The sequence below is a fragment of the Acomys minous genome, assembly GCF_964271855.1.
Source record: "Acomys minous genome assembly, chromosome: 6".
Classification (NCBI taxonomy): Eukaryota; Metazoa; Chordata; class Mammalia; order Rodentia; family Muridae; genus Acomys; species Acomys minous.
In genome coordinates, this window is record NC_140487.1 from 70389659 (window position 1) to 70409228 (window position 19570).

Below are 19570 nucleotides of genomic sequence, written 5' to 3' on the forward strand. Positions count from 1 at the left end.
TGGAAATATTTACACTTTTCTCTCATTCATAGTCACAAGCATATTGTGAGAAAGCAACTGTGTTCAATGTATATGAATATGAAACTCAGATGTTATTGACAAGAACTACTTCCCTCTTGTACATGAAAAATCGATTGCAAACATTATCCGAATATCAATAAAAACAATTTAATATATAGCAGAAGAGAAGGAAATAAACTTCCTTGTCCTTTACGTTGACAGAGCATATATACACACAAAACACGCCCCCCACGCACACACACAGTGTCTGCATATAAAATACACAACATACGTGCAAACACTGCTGTTCTTATTGGTCAATAGCCTGCTGTGGTGGTTAACCTTGATTGTTAGCATGACAAGACTTAGAATCCCATGGAAACCAGTGTGAGTGTGACCGGGAGGTGTCTCCAGAAAGAAAGCTCCACCCTGAATGCTCGCACTGGAGCCTGCCTACCCACGGGCTCCAGTGCTGGGGTGAATGAAAAGGAGAAAGTGAGCTGAGCACCAGGACCACCCCCTCTGCTTCCCAGCTGCAGGCACAAGGTCACCCACTGCTTGATGCTCCTGCCATCATGCCTGCTCTGCCATGACAGACTGCACCCTGTACCTGGGAGCCCCCAATCACCCTTCTTCCTTTTTAATAAGTGAGTTTCTTTCCTTTCCTTTTTAAGATTTATATATTATGTATGCAATGTTCTGCCTGCATTCACTCCTGCACTCCAGAAGAGGGCGCCAGATCTCATTATAGATGGTTGTGAGCCACCATGTGGTTGCTGGGAATTGAACTCAGGGCCTCTCTGTTAGAGTGGCCAGTGCTCTTAGCCTCTGAGCCATCTCTCCAGCCCAACCCTCCCTTCCTTAAGTTCCTTTTGTCAGGAAGCTTGTTATAGCAGTGGGAAAAGTAACCAACACACCTAGAAATCCATAAGGTGTCAGAAGTGGAAATAAGAATTGGAGAGACAGAGGAAATAAAATAATATTTAAGAGAATTAGAGAAGGGAGTGATTTTTCTTTAAAAAAAAAAAAATCCCGAGCGTGTAAACACCTTGCTTTACAGGGAGAACAAAGAAGGTGGAAAGGAGATAAAGGAGATGTGAGAGGAAAAGGGCCTAGGGCCCAGGAACAGCCAGCGAATGGGCAAGGCTGCCCAGAGAAGGTAGTTCTGATGCCACCACGATGACCTTTACCAGCTGGGCTGTGCACATTGCAGGGACATCCTGAGATGGTCCCCTGGCTCCCCAGGCTGGGAGAACAGAAGCGCCAGGGCTTTCCAGTCACCATTCACCATCTGGCCGCCTCCTGAAGACCCCATCATCTATGTCTTGTGGCCCCCCGCTGCTCACTGCCTTTTCAAATCACTTGTCTTGATTCACTTTCTGAGGAAAAGCACACTTCTTGCTCCGCCTTGGTGTAGAGCCTAGGAGCACCTGGCACTCCAGACAGTGCTGTCATAAACGCCCCCTTCAAGTGAGAAGTAGAGCAGTGTGGGACTGGAGAGACGGCTCAGTGGTTAAGAGCACTCGCTGTTCTTGCAGAGGACCCAGGTGGCGTTCCCAGCACCTGCACGACAGCTCGCAACTCAAGTCCCCAGGGATCCAGTGTCCTCTTTTACCCCTGTGGGCACCTGGCCCACAAATGGTGCACACGCTTGCATACAGGCAAGTACTCTTACACACCAAATAAAAAGACGTACAACTTTATAAAATAAAACAACACTGTCTGGAGCTCAATGAAAGAGGGCTTGCTTAGCGTACTTGAAGAGTGGCCGGATGTTTGTGTCAAGAAACCAGCAGGCACAGCACTGTGAAATGGTCTTGGCCTTTGTGAGCACGGTGCTTGCAGGATGTCCTTTCAGAGCTCTGTTTTATTTAGCCTCAGAAGACCACTGTATCTCTGTCAACGGAGGAACGTCTGGGTGGGATGTTCCATGACGGAACCACCATATCTCACGGTCACATCCCAACTCCTGCACTTCCATTCCCGTGAAATGCTTTCTCTGGAGTGGGACAGTGTTGCCCAGGCATGCCAGATACCGTAGGTGTGTAGATTCCAATCGGGATGAGTTCATTGCTGCCCTTTCTAACACAGGCTTCGGGCTCATCAGTTTTCTTCTAACTAACTGGTGGCTCTGTCTGAGAGATGATGCCACAATGGGTGCTCAGAGTTGGTGTCTCTTACCGGCAGGTAACATTCAGCAGTGACAGTAGCTAGTAGTAGTAGTAGTTTTTGGTGAGACAATGCCAACATTGTTGGACCTGAGTATAGCATCTCTCACTGCTACCGAAGGTGATCCACTCGGAACTAATTGGTGCTAGCAACAGCAGACCGTGGCCCCAAGAGTTATAGCTATGTTTTTAGTTCTTACAAGGTGAATTCTCTCTGGTGGTTAGTAACACACAATACAACGATCTTCATGGTTTTTATGTTCATTTATTTATTTACCCACAATACTCTCTCCAGACCTCTTGTTATTTTTCCTCTGTGCCTGACGAACTAGCCAAGCCCTTCAGTATCACTGTAAGTCATACTATATTGTAATGCCAGGCCGCTATCCTTTTATCCAGTGAGCATGAGTCAGTTGTTCCAGCTGAATTTATGCCCATAGTGAAGACTCCTCACTGTGTCTCTGGAGGACACTGAGAAGATCTTGTGCAGCCCCCGCGTCCACTTTTGTCCTGAACTTACACACCAAGTTGACCCACCATGTCCCAACCTCAGATGCTCCCACCTCCTCCAGGTGGATGGGAAAGTCTTGTATACATTCATTCATGTAGTGAAAAACTTGACTCTGTGACAAGAGATGACATGGGGCTTCTGAGACATGACCTGGTGGATCCTTTGTCCTACTCATACCAGAGCTCAGCTAGTTCCACTTGTTACGGTCAGAACCCAGCTCACAACACCTGGCTACTCCTAGCCGGGAATTCCTGCACCAAAGCATAACAGCATAACATTATCTGCTTTTGCAGGGCGTACAGGTTTTTTTTTTTTCCTGCAGAGGACACATATTTGTTTTGGAATCCAAGAGTCTGTGTAGTAATTTGTGTGTGTGTGTGTGTGTCACAAGGTTCATTTCTCCTCCTCTGTCACTCTAAATATGTGGAGTGGCAGGGCTGCTGTTATTGCTGAAAGGGCCCGTGGCAAAGCTCTTTCCTGGTTTGGATTCCACCGTAAGCTAGAAATACTTAATATCATCCACCAGGTGGATGATGACAGTCAGTATTCTTGAGTGTGGAATACACTGTCTCTACAAACCAAAGAAGTTGACAAAAATGTTGAAATGCACTAATGTGCTCTTTGTATTGGGGAGAATATTTTAACATGCCTTGGGTCCCTGAATGAAATAGCTTCAATAACATGAACATCTCTGATTGCTTGTAGGGTTTGCCTGCCTACCAGCGCTCTCTCTCTCTCTCTTTCTCTCTCTCTCTCTCTCTCTCTCTCTTTCTCTCTCTCTCTCTCAGGCCTTCAATGCATCTGGCATTTCCTGCTCATTCCCTTTAACATGATGTCGCTGATATGACAGAACAAGTGATGGGTAGAGTGTTCTTTGGTTCAGTACTTGTCACTGTACCTGGATTGCATCCAAGGGAATTACAAGCTAGAAAAAAATATATTGCTAACCCTACACATGAGGGCAAAATAGTTTTCAAAATTTCTTTTCAGAGAGGGCTGGAAAAGAATTTATCCAACAAATCAATAGTCATATATTAAATGCTGAGCAATCCTGAACTTGGCTGCTATCATCAGCATGCTGGATGAATTCATGATAGTTTAGCATTTTCTTCAGTAGCATCTTGGTTTTTGTAGGGCCTGAAGTGGTGGGAACATGTAGGGGTGTACACCTCTGCTTCTACACACACACACATACACACACACACACACACACACACACACACACACACACACACCAATCGCATACAAACACACATATGACCCACAGAGGAAAATAAATAAATTCGTAAAACAATTCTGGTGTCATAGCTCTCAAGGCTAATCATTGTAGCTTTTGAGAATACATAGTTTTGATTTGTGTGGGGCTGGCAGGATTACATGAGGCTCACTTGGGCGTTGTTGCTGGGCTGGTCCTTCTACACGGGGCCCAGAAAACAGTGTTGGGATCTGCCAGCTATCAGTGTACCCTTGTTTATTATATATTTAAAGGCCAGGCAGAACCAGTGGGCAGATCAGCCTTAGTCCAGGATGGACTCGCCTTTTCATCCTCTTTTCTCCTTCATTCACCTCTGTATTCTCCCCTCTGCTCTTTCTTCTTATTTCCTTTTCCTCTTAACACCTTTCTTTTTCTCTCTCCTTTCCCTTCCTTTCATTTTCTTCCTTTCCTTTAGTTCTCTCCTTTCACCCTCTCTCTTTCCATGAGACAGAACTCAGAATCTTACATCTTCTAAAACAACAACAAAATAGAACCGAATAAAACCTGGGCCTCTTACAATCTTGCTGTCGACACTAGAGAACAGTGACGGTGCCTCACTATCAGGATAGATGTGTTAACATGAACACTTTACCAATTTTCTTCAAATTATTTGGAGACTTCTCTCCCCTCGGTTTTAAACTACCTACATTATGGCCACATGTCCTCTTAATTAGAGGCAGTGAAATACTACCATGGACCTTGCTGTGGTCCCAGGGATCCTGCCTGCTCCTTCAATGCATGGGTTCCAACTTTGACAATTGACAAGGACAGGACAAAAGATTGTGACTCCATCTGCCCACTCCCCATTCTTGTCATCCTTGCTCCACGCTCTTTATTTTTGATTCTGTTGACTGAGTAATATCTCTTTTATCAGTAGCTCAGTACACGGTGTGCATACTAACTGGCTATGTATTCTCTCCAGGCCACTTTCCTTTGCAGCATCAGTCCACGGCAAGTAAAGCATTGTGCTTTGATGGCTGAGTGCTGTCATGTCATCCCCATGGCTTTGCAATTCTGTAATTCGGGTTCCTATTACTTTTCACTCTGTGAGGCATTTCTTCCCATCAGGACTAAGCTTCAAAGAAGTTCTGCCTGTGAGCCTCTTGGCACAATGATGACTTTCTCAGCAGCACAGATAATATAGCTTTGGTCAATGATGTAGCCCCTGGTCCACTGGGCTTTGGTGCTGTATACAGTGTGGTCTCTAGCTGGCGGTTTCTGTGAGGTTTCAATTGCTTCTGCCTCTGGTACTTCAACTCAGCCACCTCTACAGTACATAGCATGGGTCACCCCTTTGTTCAAGTTCTCATTAGAGAGTTAGTGTTAGAATTGTTTTCCGGGGTTCCTGATAATTCACCTATTATTGGTTCAACAATTATGTAGAATATGTGTGGCATAACCTGGGTTATGTTATAACTAACATTACCATAGCAAAACTATCAAACTAACAAACAAAGCTGGCTATCAAACTAAACTAACATAGCATAGCAAAACTAACATGTTCTGTTATAGAAGAATTTTCCCTCCTATAGAAGCTCTCTAAGCATCTGAGTCTGGCCCCTCTTTATCCTGTACCCTCCAGACTCAAGTTCTCCCACTCTGCTCCTCCTGCTTATAGGCATTCTGTAGCCAGGCCTTTTGAGGTGCATACAGCCTCTAAGATACCTTCACATGCCTTCTCGAAGATTAGACACAGTGCAACCCCAAAACAAAGTCAGAACTTTGGCAACATGTCTGACTCACCCCTACTACACAACTATGAATCCAGGAGGAACAGAGCCTGACTAATTTCAGAGAATTTTAAAGTCTTTCCCAGTTGTCTCTACACACACACACACACACACACACACACACACACACACACACACACACAATGTGTATGTATCAACATATATATTATATGTACATAAAGAGTTAGGGGTCACACAAAAATAAATTGTATTTAGTTCCACTAGTGGAAGGGTATTTTCTTTAACTTGATAGATAAGGGTAGTAGTGTGATCATCAGTTACATGACTCTGTTCATGCTGTTCTGATTTCTCATTAATAACTATGTTAATATCACTCCTACTTTACAGCATAAAGTTTAAACTATTTTAATCCACCGCTTTCTGCCTTGGAATTCAAGAGAAGTTTAAAAAAAAACATTATCAGGATAAAATATTTTTCACAAGAAAAGGTATCAATTATGAGTCAATCAGAGATAGAAATGAATTTCCACTGAGGAACATTATCATAATTTTAGCCTGTTGCATTGATAGAAAAATGTTTCCACTTAAGAAAGCTTGGAATTCTAGGATAAGAATAATCTCAGCACTTAAGTCTTACACAGTTTGGTCATTACTGAACAGAGTGCTCACAATCTGCAGATTGTGTCATGGACTAGGCTTCATGGGTAAGGGTTAGTGTTAGAGTAACCATGAGCTTTGTATCTCTCTTACTATAAGTATTTCAGAGATACTAGTGTTAAATCAAGACTTAGAAAGTATTTGAATAAAACTACATGAAGTTCTCTCTTTAAAGACAAATCTATTGGGGCAAATCATTTGAGTCTTATTTTATAATTTCCTTGGATTTGAGCTTTTTACCATTCCATGAGTGGTGGACATTGGAGAGAGTTATTTTGCTGTTTTTTTTTTTTATAAAGTTTTCGAGGCATGTAGAATATCTACTCTTGCATTGGATCAAATCAAACAAGAAAGTGGCCTGGAGCCAAGAGATTCTCTAATGCTTGCCTCAGTTAAACACAAAATCTATGAAATAAATGCAACCCATTTCACATGGGGCTCCCTTCTGTAGTTCCAGCTAAGGCTGTGAAACTGAGTGTCATTTCTTACGTGCCAAAGATGGTAGAAGAGAGAGGCAACCACCTTTAAAGTCACTCAGAATAAGTCCTATTTCAACTTGATTCCAAAGGCTCAATTTGATTGAAAAAAAAAATCTCTAAAGAACCAACAGAGTCATTTTGTTGATATTTTTAAGTCTGGAGTCAGTTGGGTCCAAAGCATCTGGGCTCATGTCCTTATTTTCCTCTGAAAAACCACAGAGTCATTTGAAATTCAGTCAGGGAATCTGTCTGTGCCATAATAGCAGATCCAGAACAGAATTAAGCCTGAGTGATTAGGATTTGGCTTTTTTTTTCTTTTATTATGCTCAAGAGACTGGCCAAGTCTCTCCATAGCAAGTAGTATATGGGAACTTGGCCCACAAAGGCTGGAACTAGTCCTGTTGATGTCCAATTGTTAGATAATCACCCCCAAGCCGTGGTCTCTGTGCCTCTGCTAGAATAGAATCCGAAATAAAGCACCAACCTGCTTATCGGGAGGTTCATTTCCCAGGGACCTGTCACAGTTCTACATACCCATTATGCTCAGTGCCCTAGTTGTGCCTGGCCTTGTTTGTTTGGGGTATCTGTCTGGCTGTCAGCATCACTGGAGAGTGTACTTGTTTTCTTCTTGAAGCCGGAAGGCTAATATGCAATACAATGGAGGGTGCAACTGAACACGTTCAAGTTTATCAGTGAATAGAGCAGCACCCAGTCTTATCTTAGAAAGAAGGCTTTCTTGGGGAGAGGTAGAGGAGCACCCCCTGATAGATTTTAGCAGTAAAAGTACTTTATCATGTATTCACATAGACACCCCACATATGTGTGTAGGTGATATTATTACAACCTCCTCAATATATTGTGTCATTCGATGCTCATTAGCATTGGAGGAGATTTTGAATTGTTGCCATTTTGGGATTCTGAGAGAAGATAGAAGTCTATGATTTGCCTAAAGTCACTTAGGCAATAAGAAGATGCAAGAACTGTTCTCAGCTTTCCCACCCCTCTGCTTCTATTTAATGTACAACTGTCTGCTATTTATGAACTGAGGGACTGGTACTTGGGTCATAAGATTTATCAGACCTCTCAATGAGGCTACACTTGCTGTGGGGCCACACATTTTACCCTATTGCTATCTCACAAACAACATTGCAATATTGAGCACATAAGAGTGAAATTTGGTGGTGGTTTATGCCTATAATTCCAGCACTTGGGAAGGCAGAGGCAGGAGGATCTCTGTGAGTTTGAGTCCAACCTGGTCTACAAAGCGAGTCCAGGACCTGTCAGGGTTACACATACAAACACTGTCTCAAAAAACAAAACAAAACAAAAAAAGTGAAATTTAGAAGTCCAGCCAGCCTGTTTGCAGTATCTGTAGGGGCTGGTTATCTGCCTAGGCGGGGGCACTGTGAGGAGGCATAGTTTCAGATATCTTTGGGTAAGATGTTTAAAACTTGGTGAGCAATATGTTTATGGCTGAATTGAGATGTGGGAACAGCAACTTTCTCATTCAGTTAATAATGAAACATGTACACTGTGCCCATTATATTTAAAGAACTATTCTAAGTTTCTAAGAGCTATATAGGGTGTCCTACCTCAGGACCTGACAGTTGCACTGGAAAGAGACAAGCATATCAAACCACCAATAAGTCAAGACAGTGAAATGGTGGCCGGCGTGAGGTGCAGATGATGTAGAACACAGCCAATGGAGAGATTATGCAAATCGGGGTGATTTGAGAAGGCTTCTTAGACTTTGTCATGGATTTGAAATGCAGATAGTGTATACAGAATGATGACAGCTTTCTAGGTAGTTGGCTGAGAATAAAGAGGGTGGGCCTAGACTTGTAAACTTAAAAGAAGAAAGCATGATGTGGAATAAAATTAGGTCTAATCTCACTTCGTAGATGTGTTTACAATAGTAGTAGAATATTAATGTGAAAGCGTTGATCAGGGGAAAAGGGAGATGGCTAAGTGGATACAGTGCTTGCTAGGCAACTGTGAAGACCAGAGTTTGGAACCTCAGCATCCACATAAACACTGGGTGGTTGGGTGACTTTTGACTGACTGCTTGTAATCCCAACTCTGGGGAGGCAGAGAGGAGTGATCCCTAGGCGGAAGTAGCTAGCTCCACTAGCTGAATTAGCAAGTGCCAGGTTAAGTGAGAGACCCTGCCCCAGAAGACAAAATAGAGAATGACTGACGAACACACACACACACACACACACACACACACACACACACACACACACACACTCACACAATCCAAAGTTGATTGGGAAGATTGTGGGTGGTGTTAAATGCCTTTGAGAAAAGAGATGTCATTGAAGCCTTTGATCAGGAGGCACCCAGTAAAAGGACACCAGCTTACTTCGTGACAGTAAAGAATATGTGGGGAAGGCCTGTTGATACAGAGACAAGTCATAACACAAGCACAGTGTCACTTGTGCAGTGAGCAGGGGACACACCAGGATACTTGGACGGGCATGGGGTCCAGGGTCTGAGAAATTCATGTGTGCTGTCCCACTCCATCCTAGCTCCATCACACTATCCCTTACACACTTGCTGCTATGATCAGAGAATATCACTAACTGTTGTCCCAACTCTGAAGAAATGTGCCGTCTGTTTCTCATTTGTTCCCTCAAAGGTCACTTGAATGAAGTTTCTGAGTGGCTGTAACATAAAGCCATTTTGGCCTCTTTGCGACATATTGAGCAGTTTGATATTTTTGAAAAGCCTTGCACACCTCATCTTCTAGCCTGTTAGATTTTGTAGTCTCTCAATAATATTCCTGTCAGGGTTTTGACACTTCGTCCCTGGAGGTGGGCTGGTGATTGCCGTGGGTATGTGGATGTCCAAGCTGACCCAGTATTTCAGTTCATGTGTGACACCGAAGCGATAGTGCCCCAGGGAAAAGCCATTGCTGTTGACAGAAAGAGGCTTAGCAAGACATAGCTAGAGAGGCCATGTCAGGGGCCCTGAAGGTCACCTGAGGTGCTGTGCTTTACAAGGGAGCTTGCAGAAGGCAGCATATAGAAATCCTGTTTACGGTTTATGACAATACAAAGACACAAAGCAAGGTCAGCGAAACAAGAAACAGAATAAGCCTGGAAGAAACCAGTTACCACCAGCTTCCCTTGGAGTCCTGTAGCATATGCTAAGTTCCTCCAGCAGTAAGCTGGGAAACATGTATAAATATTATTTACCTGTCTCACTAAGACTCTGCCCAGGACTTTCACTGAGGCTTGTTTGCCTAAGTATGTTTTGCACAACACAGAACAAAATACTAGACTCCAGGGAGGAAAGCAGAGGTTCGGACAGTACTAGCCAGGAGCCATTCATGTTGTTCTGGGAAGTGAACAAAGCCTCTCAAAGGGTAAGATACCAGATTCTAGCCCCGAGCCAGTTTTGCAAGCACCTTTCTGAAGGAGAGGAGGCTCTCAAAGGGTAGTTAACTCTTCGCTGAACAGTGAGTAAAAATACCTCTTGTTGATTTTTATGGAGAAGTAATTACAAAGCCAAGAGAGTCTTACAAATCCAAATAAGGAAGGCATGTTTCCATTTTTTCTTTTTCTCCCTTTGATCGCCTCTGTGGGAAGGGCTTTAATTGGGTGGGGAAGGGAGGTCAGTATAGGAGAGTGAGGGAGGAGGGAATAATAGTAATGCAATAATACTAAAGATGCTTGAAAAAGCCGTAAGGAATTATTATGTTATTTTATATTTATTTAAATTTACATGTAATATATATATATATATAAGTCTATGTGTACACATGCATACACATACAGAGTTTAAATGAAATTATGCCACTTGTGATGATAATGTTCCACCCAAAAGCCATAGAGAATCTAGCAAAATCCCCAGTGTCAGGCATGAGAAATCTCCTTTAGAGTCGTTGGTCATGGATATCTAAAAGACTGCCAATATAGGCGATTTCTCTTGCGCTTAGTTTATTTCTAGAAGTTGAAGGTAAGTCCCCATTGCTGGAGACACTGAGCACTTGAGACACAAAGCACAGAGGAACTGAGCTGGGTCTGACTCAAAACTTCCTCCCTGAGGATTAGCTTTTGTGGTGCTACTCAAGTGGCCTAAGGAAAAGAGCACTCACTGGTCCTGCTCAGCTGTGACATCTATGAACCACAGCAAGGACCAGCACAGAAGCGTATCTATAAAGGTGCAATAGTGGCACTTCCGTCTTGGTGGTCACCAACAGCTACCTAAATGGGACATAAGGCCAACTAAGGAGGTGGGAAATCATGCCTGCTACTGGGAACCTAACCAATTAGCTGGGACTAGTGAGGCCAGACGTCTCGTAGGAGAGTCTACTACCGCCACTTCCTAAACTGTGATAATCCCTAAGTGTGTTCTAGATACTGATTCTTATGTACGTGGATAAGGGTAGCTGTCATCTCTATCAAAGACACTTCTTTTCACAATCCATGAAGACTACCACAGAAAGCCACAACTAGTCAGAACGCTGAGAACAATTCACTGTGGGGTGCCCAGCTCCAAACGATACACATAAAGTACACCCCCTAAACTTATGGCTCAGAGAACATCTTGAAAGAGGTTGCAGAGCGATTGTAAGGGCCAGAAGATGCGGAAGTCTATCGCAAAATTGCGTCTTTTAGACTTGACAGGGAAACTACACAGGCAAAGTAAAATGGATAAACCAGAGAGAAGATTCTTTAGGCATTACTGTATACTTCCTGTGCGGGATGACCCTTCCTGATGGGAGAGTCAGTTTGCTGGGTCATCGAAGGCAGCCGTTCTCAACCTGTGGGTTGCGACCCTTTGGGGGGGGCGTGTCACATATCCCATATAGAAATTACATTATGATTCCTAATTGCAGTTATGAGGTGGCAATGAAAATAATTTTGTGGTTGGTGGTCACCACAACATGAGGAACTGGATTAAAAGGTTGAATCACTGGGAAGGTTGAGAACCACTGATCTAAGGACCCTGACATCTAGCTACTGCCTCTGATATTTAATTTCTCTTTTCCTGGGTTGTTCTCAGATAGAAAACATCTATAGTATATGACCAGGGGAAGCAATGTCTTTCTTTTAATTAAAACATATACAGTTCATAATATATAGTTTACAATATATGTGAACATACGTTATATATGACACCTTTTTAAAGGAAAATCCCCTGTTTCTGTGTGGCTGGCTTAGAGAAGCTTACGGTGTGGGAAGACACCACTGCCGCCTTTGTCTCACGCTCCAGATGGCTCAGAAGTAGAGAATCAATGCATGTCAGAAGGTGGAGAGGGTAGTGCTATGTGGCACTTGCAGTACTGGTTTCCATAGCAATGGATGACAGTTCCGGCCTCTCACTTCAGTGAACCCCAGGAGGGCAACTATGGGCTCTAATGAAAGAGGTTTTAAACTCTCTGTCTCTTGTCCTACTGTCTCAGGGCTTCCAGCAAAAGTTCTCCTTCCACAGTAAAGAGATCGTGGCCATCAGCTGCTCTTGGTGCAAGCAGGCGGTAAGTCGGGGCTGAAGTAAGCGACGTGGGCTCATGTGTGGCCGTGACTGGCCAGGCCAGTGCTTGGGTTTCTGACTCCAGGTGGAGTTTTACCTATTCAAACTTCCCAGATAACACTCTTTTTTTTTTAAATTATTTTATTTTTGTACGTATACATTTATATTATTACACATACATACAATAGATTACGTATGGCAAGAAGAACTGTGACACAATCAGGAATTATATAAATGTTACATTCTTAGTGTTTTGGCTATTTGTATTTGACAGCCTTGAAGGAGACATTTTTCCCATCTGGTGCATCTAAATTTCTGAATGTAAACCAGTCTCCATCACATCTTGTCATTATCAACTTAGAACTCCTATCTAGACTTAAAAACATCTTAACCCCTAAACAATTAAGCTTCATTGTAAAACAAAGCTACCTGGTCTTCAACTCCCTCAGAGACTTGATAAGGGGTAAACTTGATTATCTGAGTACAGATAACATTCTTAAAAGAAGAAAGAGAGTAAAAATATAGAATAAAAGTAAATATAAGTAGGGGAAAAAAAACAGAAAAAAAATACTTTTGTCATACCACCTGAAGTCTGGGATAAAAGACTGGAAACCCTCCTTGGTTCACCCTGGGGCTAGAATCTAGTGCTCCTTCTCCCTAGCCCACCCACATGCCTTCCCTGTCCACTAGACTTCTAAGGGTTCCTCCTCATACTCTACACAACATGAGGAGCCTGAAGTGAACTCGGCAACACAGGGGTGCAGGCATCTTCGGTCCCCTGGTCTTGATGTGGGTGGCTTTGTTATTGGGCTGAGAAGAATGAATGCCTCTCGTGTTGTTCTTTAGGTCTGCATGTTCTTTTGTAGCTACCCATGTGCCCGCTAAAATATAGCCCTTCCTTATATTTGATCATATATGCTCATTAAGATCCCAAGGTAAAGTCCTATTTCCTCCTCCTCCTCTTCTTTTCTCCTTCTTTTTCTTCTCCTCCTTCTCTACCTCCTCCTCTTCTTCTAAACCTTCTGTCTTCTATCTTATCTGCTCTTAAAAGTACTTGACCCCTCTGTCAAAAACAGATGCTGCACTTTCTTATTTGCTTTCCTCTGTGCTTATTTATTTATTTATTTTTATCTCACTCCAACACAGTTGTCAAACTATAGCATCCAGGGATGAATATGGCCGCCATCTATTTTTATTTATAGTAATTGTAACATAGCCATACCCAGTCATTCCTGAATTATGTGTAACTTTATTAACACCTCAGTGATAACTTCAGTATTTCCAACACTCTGAGCTTTACAGAAACAGTTTGCTAACCCTCTTCTCATCTTTCAAGTCTATTTATTCTTTGTTTTTTTTTTTTTTTTTTAAAGATAGAGTCTTGCTATGTATAATGTGCTATCCTTGTATTTGTGATTCTCCTGCCTCGGCCACTTGAATGCTGGGATTATATGCCTTCACTAGCAAATCAACTTTCCATCTACTTTTCTGAGTGTCTGTGTAGATAGAAATATATATCATCCACTTACTATAAAGAAGACCAGAAAGGAATAATTTGTGTTGTGTTAGCTAGATTAAAGGTTCACAAGTCTACAAACTAGCAAAGGGCCTGGAACAGATGTTGTTTCAAAAAATTGCAGTTGACATTTTTGTGGGCCAAACTCTTGGCATCATAGCAAGTCTGTAAGACTCAGCCTAACAGTACCATCACTTCCCCCAGGGCCTTCATTTGTCAAGAGGCTCCAGTTATTAGGTACGAACTCACTCATGGGTCTGGAAAGTTCAGTGTTTGCTGCGCCACCATCATACCATGTTTTGTATTTCTTGGCATTTCCATTTCATCCCAGGTGTCACACAGGTAACTTGTGTGCTTCTGTTTAAAAAGCATGTTCACAAGTACAAGGCCAACCTACTTCTAGTGAAACTCTGCGTTACAGGGGCAGAATGTCCCTCGGGGACTAAGTGTCAACCAGCCCCTAATGCTGCCTGTGCTGCTGGTTTTTCTGCTGTTAAGAGCCTACTGGTGGCACAGCACAACAGCAGGTCTGGTCTGATAGACTGCTGCTCCTGTGACCCTGGAGTGAGATGTCTTGTCCAGGGTCCATTCATTAGGAGCACTTTAAAATGAACATCCATATCCTGTGCATTAATCTGTCATCTGAGTCACTACAGAGAGTGACTTTTCACTTGACCATTGTGGTAGAACGTGGGCCAATTTCACATGCTTTTAATATCCCAGAAAATGTGGAAACTGATTTTGCAAGGTCTTATATGCAAAATATATTCATGCAGATTGCAGTCTTGATATATTTTAGTAGTACAAGTAATTCCTTCCAGGAAATTTGATGTAAAAAAAAAACCTGACCCTCTTATGATGCAGAAGGAAAATCTTGGGCCAAGGAGCTGGGTTTCCTATGTATATGTCTTGGCTCCAACATTTAAAGATACACCATCCTGAGTGTACCACTTAGTCTATAACTTGTAGATCCCACGAGTATATATTGAAAGAGTTGCTTGAGCAAGGTTTGAAGACTTTGCTACTGTAGGAAATCAATGGGCATGTATTGAGGTTTAATTTGATTAAATAACAATCAATTTGAAAAGGCATTCAAATGATATTTTTGTGACGTGGCATTCCTTTGGTTTAATTTGATTGCAGATTCCAAATAATGTGTGACATTGAATTATTAATTATTTCATCAGTATTTTATCCTTAATTGATATAAGTCAATTACTGGATCACAGGGGATCTTGACAACATGCAGAAATGAAAACAAAGTCCTTGTGATAGCATAGAATAAAATTATACTGGCTATGTTTGCCAATTTTCCTCAGATAGTCCTAATTGATGCCTGTTCTCCCCAACACTGTCATTATCAGTGGTTTCTTTCAGTTTTAAATAGCTCCAGTGGAAATGGTGAATTCTGTGTTGGTTACAATAAGCATAATACAAGTTCAAACTAATTTAAATTTAAAAATCATAATGATTATAACTTACGTCCTTTAATTATTGCAGAAGCTGATTTTATGTTTATTAGAAGTGAAATATCTCCACACATGACTATCACCTCACAGTCAAAAGGTGATTGAAATGTCACAGTGCCAGCCTCACAACAGAGCGGTTAGCTAAGCCCCTCACCCTGGGGCACTGTGGTGCCGATCTTAGTTTATGTTTCCTTCCTTGCTGTCGTGAACCAGCTCCTCCAGCCTATGAGTGTAATAGAGCTGCTGTATTTCTAAGGGCTCTAGATAAGCCCAGTAGAAGCAACCTCTTTGTGTTTTGTCACCTCTGAGATTAACGGCTTTCTAGAAGAGACCCATTGCTTCCTTGTAGGCCCCCTAAACTGCAGTGATTACTTGAGAGGATTTATAACTATGGTAAAGAACAAAAAAGCAAGAGGAAGTGGGCATCGCCTTTCCTTTTGTCTTCATTTTCTCCTTGACGTTTTCTACTAGAAGTAGTTGTGTGTGTTGAGTTAGACTAGCAGAGCACCCCAATACTCAGCACCCTTCTGTAAAGAGTCCATTTAATTGTTTGAATGCCTTAGCAGGCTTCATCCTGCTAGGCTCCTGGTAGCAACTGCTCTGTGTACTCTGGATCGAATCGCTCCTCTCTCTGAGCTCCTGGTTGAATGCTGATGAGATGCCTGTGCTTTTGATGTGTGCTTATGTGTATATGTGTAACTGTGTGTGTGCATGTGTGTGCGTGTGTGCGTGTGCACACATCACACATACGCTTATCCCTTCTTGCTGTGAGTTACCACTTACTCAGAATTGCTTACTAGCCTGTTTCTCTCTTCAGTTTCACAATAAGGTCACCTGCTTCATGCTGCATCATATCGAGGAACCCTGCTCCCTGGGGGCTCACGCTGCTGTTATTGTCCCACCCACCTGGATCATTAAGGTGAAGAAACCTCAGGTAACTGCAGGATCCTGCTGCTGCTGCTGCTGCTGGCCTAACGCAGAGAGAAACTAACGGCTGTGATTTGCATCTCTCCCTCAATAGTCCTTGGGCTCCTGCAACCTTTACAGGTTCATCCCCCATGGTCTGGTGCTTAGCCACCGAGCTCGTCTCATTGGCCCATCACTTGACCTCACTGGGCTTCTCTCATGGAACCAGACTCCCATCCTTATATCCTCATGAAATCCCAGTTTCAGAGCAAGGATATTTCCTCCTCATCCATGTGTAAGGGCTCTCTATGAGCAGGTCTCCTGAGTTTCAGTGAGCACCGTTGAGGGTACAGCGTGTCCTGGCGTGTCCTCTTCTCCTTGAAGTTTGAGCAGAGTCAACAGAGACCAACGTTTGTAAGCCTCACAGTTTAGTTAAGGTTTCTGGCAATCTAAAGGGCAGGCTGTGAGTCATGACCTCCATTACATGCAAGCCTGCTGAGAGAGCCAGTGTCGTTTCTTAACACTAATTGAATCAGCTATCTTGGTACCTAGTCTCACTCTGTGCCCTTAGTAGAGTCCTGTTTAAGCTAATCTCCTTTTGTTAGTCTGGGGGGACTTCCTGGGGATGCGGAGATTATCCTTGAAGGGATTATCCTTCTGTTTAAAAGGTGGGCGGGACTTAGAGCAGCAGAATAAAGAGTAGCAAGCAGGACACTGGTACCCTGGGTACAAAATTATATATCCTGGGCCTGTGAGCTGAGTTAGATCTCTGCTGAGTGTGTAGGAGTAAACGTCTAAGATGGTAGGAGGCCACTCTCCATTACGGGTGTATGTATGGCTGAATTCCTTTTCCAGAGTCCACAATTATGTTTCAGACACATTTGATGTTGCCCTAGGAAGTATAATCTTTGTGGAGTTCGAGATCAACTCATTCATCCTTAGACATCATACTGAAAATAGTGTTGTCCTGGAACATGGCTCGTTAAATGTTTTATTAATCGAGAATAGTTTCTTGACCTCTTCTATTTTGATGTGATGTGTAGAAGAATATTAGATTATGAATACACGTGTATATATACCTTTATATAAGTATATACACACATACATATATATGTAGAGAGAGATGAGATGAATAAACGGATAGATGGTAGATAGACAGACAATAGAGAGTCCCAAAGTTGGATGTTATTGGCTATTCTACCCTGCTATACTTTTTCCACCCCCACGGCCCCCCAGCCCCCACCATCTTCCGTCTTCCTTCTTTTAAGCATTTTCTAGATGCTTTTATGGGAGTTTCTGACATTTCCTATCTTCATGTTGTTAACACCTTGCTTCTCATGCTCTGGACTCCACAATTTATAGGTCTCTCAATCATGGTCTGGTCACAAATGCAAGTGCTACTGTCAGTCCCTGAATTTATGGCTATGGAACTCAACATCGGTGACCACCCCATCTTTCTTTCTGTCTTTAGTAGCAGAACCGGCCTAACAGCACCATCCTTGCTTGTCAGGGTTATCTGCCTGGACTGTTATCCCACACACTTCGCCTGGGGGTCCCCTCTAAATCACTGTTCTTACTCCATCATTTCTTTTCTGTAAAGAAGCCCCCCCACTACTTCAGACTAAAGTCCACACGTCGTATCAAGAACCTGTCCATTTAGCCTGACCAACGTACAGCTCCCCATCCAAGCCCACCTACCTCTCCCAGAATCTACAACTAACATTTTAGACACATTTATGGCTCTAAGTGATCTAATAGTTTTATGTCTTTTAGTTCAGGGCTTAACGAATAATGAGTAGTATACAAGAGTTCTCCTTGCACAAAGGGGACTTCAGATAAAAATGTCCCCTTGCACCAACATCAAATTTTAGAAACCTTCCCTGGCTTTCCCATCGCATACCCATGTTTTTTACTACCGGTTTACACGCACACGCATGCACAATTAGAGCTGATACAGAACTGTAGTGTGTCCATGGGTGAGGGTTGTTGAAGAGTGCTGCTGTGCTGCAGAGAATTCTTCAGAACTTGCTTACGTTTTTGTTTTGTTTTGTTTTTGTTGTTGCTGGGTTTTAGATTCTTGAGTAATGCCTCTAGCAGTACATGTAGTCCTGCATCACTCTACCTTATTCCCACCCTGTAGATAGTTCACAACTGGTCCATACCCCTATTGGTATGTCTCTATACTGCTTCTTATGCCCTGTTGATGGACAATGCAGTGTCCACCCTTCCTACTCCTGCATGAGGCTTTTCTTTCTTTCTTTCTTTCTTCTTTCTTCTTTTTTTCCTGTTTTCTTTCTTAATTGTCTCATTATGACTGGATGATCTTTCATTGTTGGGGTCCTCTGAAACGGAGTGACCGATTTCATTCACTGACTAACACAAGCCCTTAGATTTGCTTAAACCATTTCCTTGCGTGAATTCTGAAGATCAACTAGCATGTTTGAGCTGATGTTACAGCAGAGCTCTTGAGACAGGCTCCTCAATGTCAGGAACAAGTTTTCTTTGTTCCTTGCTGGCGTCAGAACCGCTTTTATTGCAGTGAGGCACCTGGAGCAGGAAGCAAGCGTCCCTTAGATAAACAAAGCTTAGGCTTCTGTCTCCTGTGACCTGTCACAGTGTTGTCTGGTGTCTGTGGGGGAGACTTCCTTGCTTATAATGAAGTGATGTATCATTTTTAGGTCTTTTAATATAACCAGTTATTTATGATCCCATAACCTGGATCATATCTCTCAAGGGGAATAAGAGCTAAAGTTTCATTTACAGTTAAATGATTCATCCATAAGGACTTCTTAACTGCCCAGGAAGGAGTCATAAGTCTGATAATGGTGGTTGGTAGGATTACTTCTGTAGCAAGGTAAGATTGCCCTGACACCTGCTCCAGGAAGCCAAAGGGCCTTTATCTCTTCTGATGTCTTTCATAGAATGCCTAGAGGGCAAATGCTTTTGAGATAAAAAGACGACGGAAAAGCAGTCTGAGTGGTGTTGATCTTGTAAGGGGATCACTCAGGCCACTGAGATCACTACCCTTGCTAGAACAGGCAGGCTTTGTTTTAGAATATCAGAGAAGTGTGAAAGGTTTTTTGACTCTTTCATCACCGTTACTTTCCATTTTTTTTTTTGGACATTGCTTCTGTATTCGTGCAAAGCAGCCTACTTTGCTGATCTCCCCAGTACCAACGCCAGCAGGACAAGCATTGTTGTAAATAAATGAGGGTAGGTGTCTTAGCTTGTCATGTCTGTGGGTCATCCCAAATCTGCCTTCCTAGCCATCTGGTCCACACAAGATGCTGCTGCCTTGTGACTGAAGTGATATTGTACATTGGTACTCAAACAGAAGGGAGCTGTGGGAATAGTGAGGTGTGCTTGGGAGTTCCAGACTACTTGGTATTGCTCTTTGACAGTTCTTGATAGCGTAAACTTCCTTAGATCTCCCACAG

At 42.8% G+C, this 19570-nt stretch overlaps 1 protein-coding gene across 7 annotated transcripts in view; it reads left to right on the forward strand.

Moving 5' to 3' along the window:
• DGKI (diacylglycerol kinase iota) overlaps window positions 1-19570 on the forward strand; it is a 443272-nt gene that overhangs the window by 201416 nt on the left and 222286 nt on the right. For 5 of the 7 annotated variants that reach the window (XM_084786170.1, XM_084786172.1, XM_084786173.1 and 2 more), the window contains exons 7-8: window positions 12175-12246; window positions 16045-16161. In XM_084786170.1, coding sequence (XP_084642296.1) covers window positions 12175-12246; window positions 16045-16161 — 189 coding nt within the window. The remainder of the gene's footprint in view (window positions 1-12174; window positions 12247-16044; window positions 16162-19570) is intronic. The other 2 variants (XM_084786171.1, XM_084786175.1) reach the window with 1 other exon arrangement.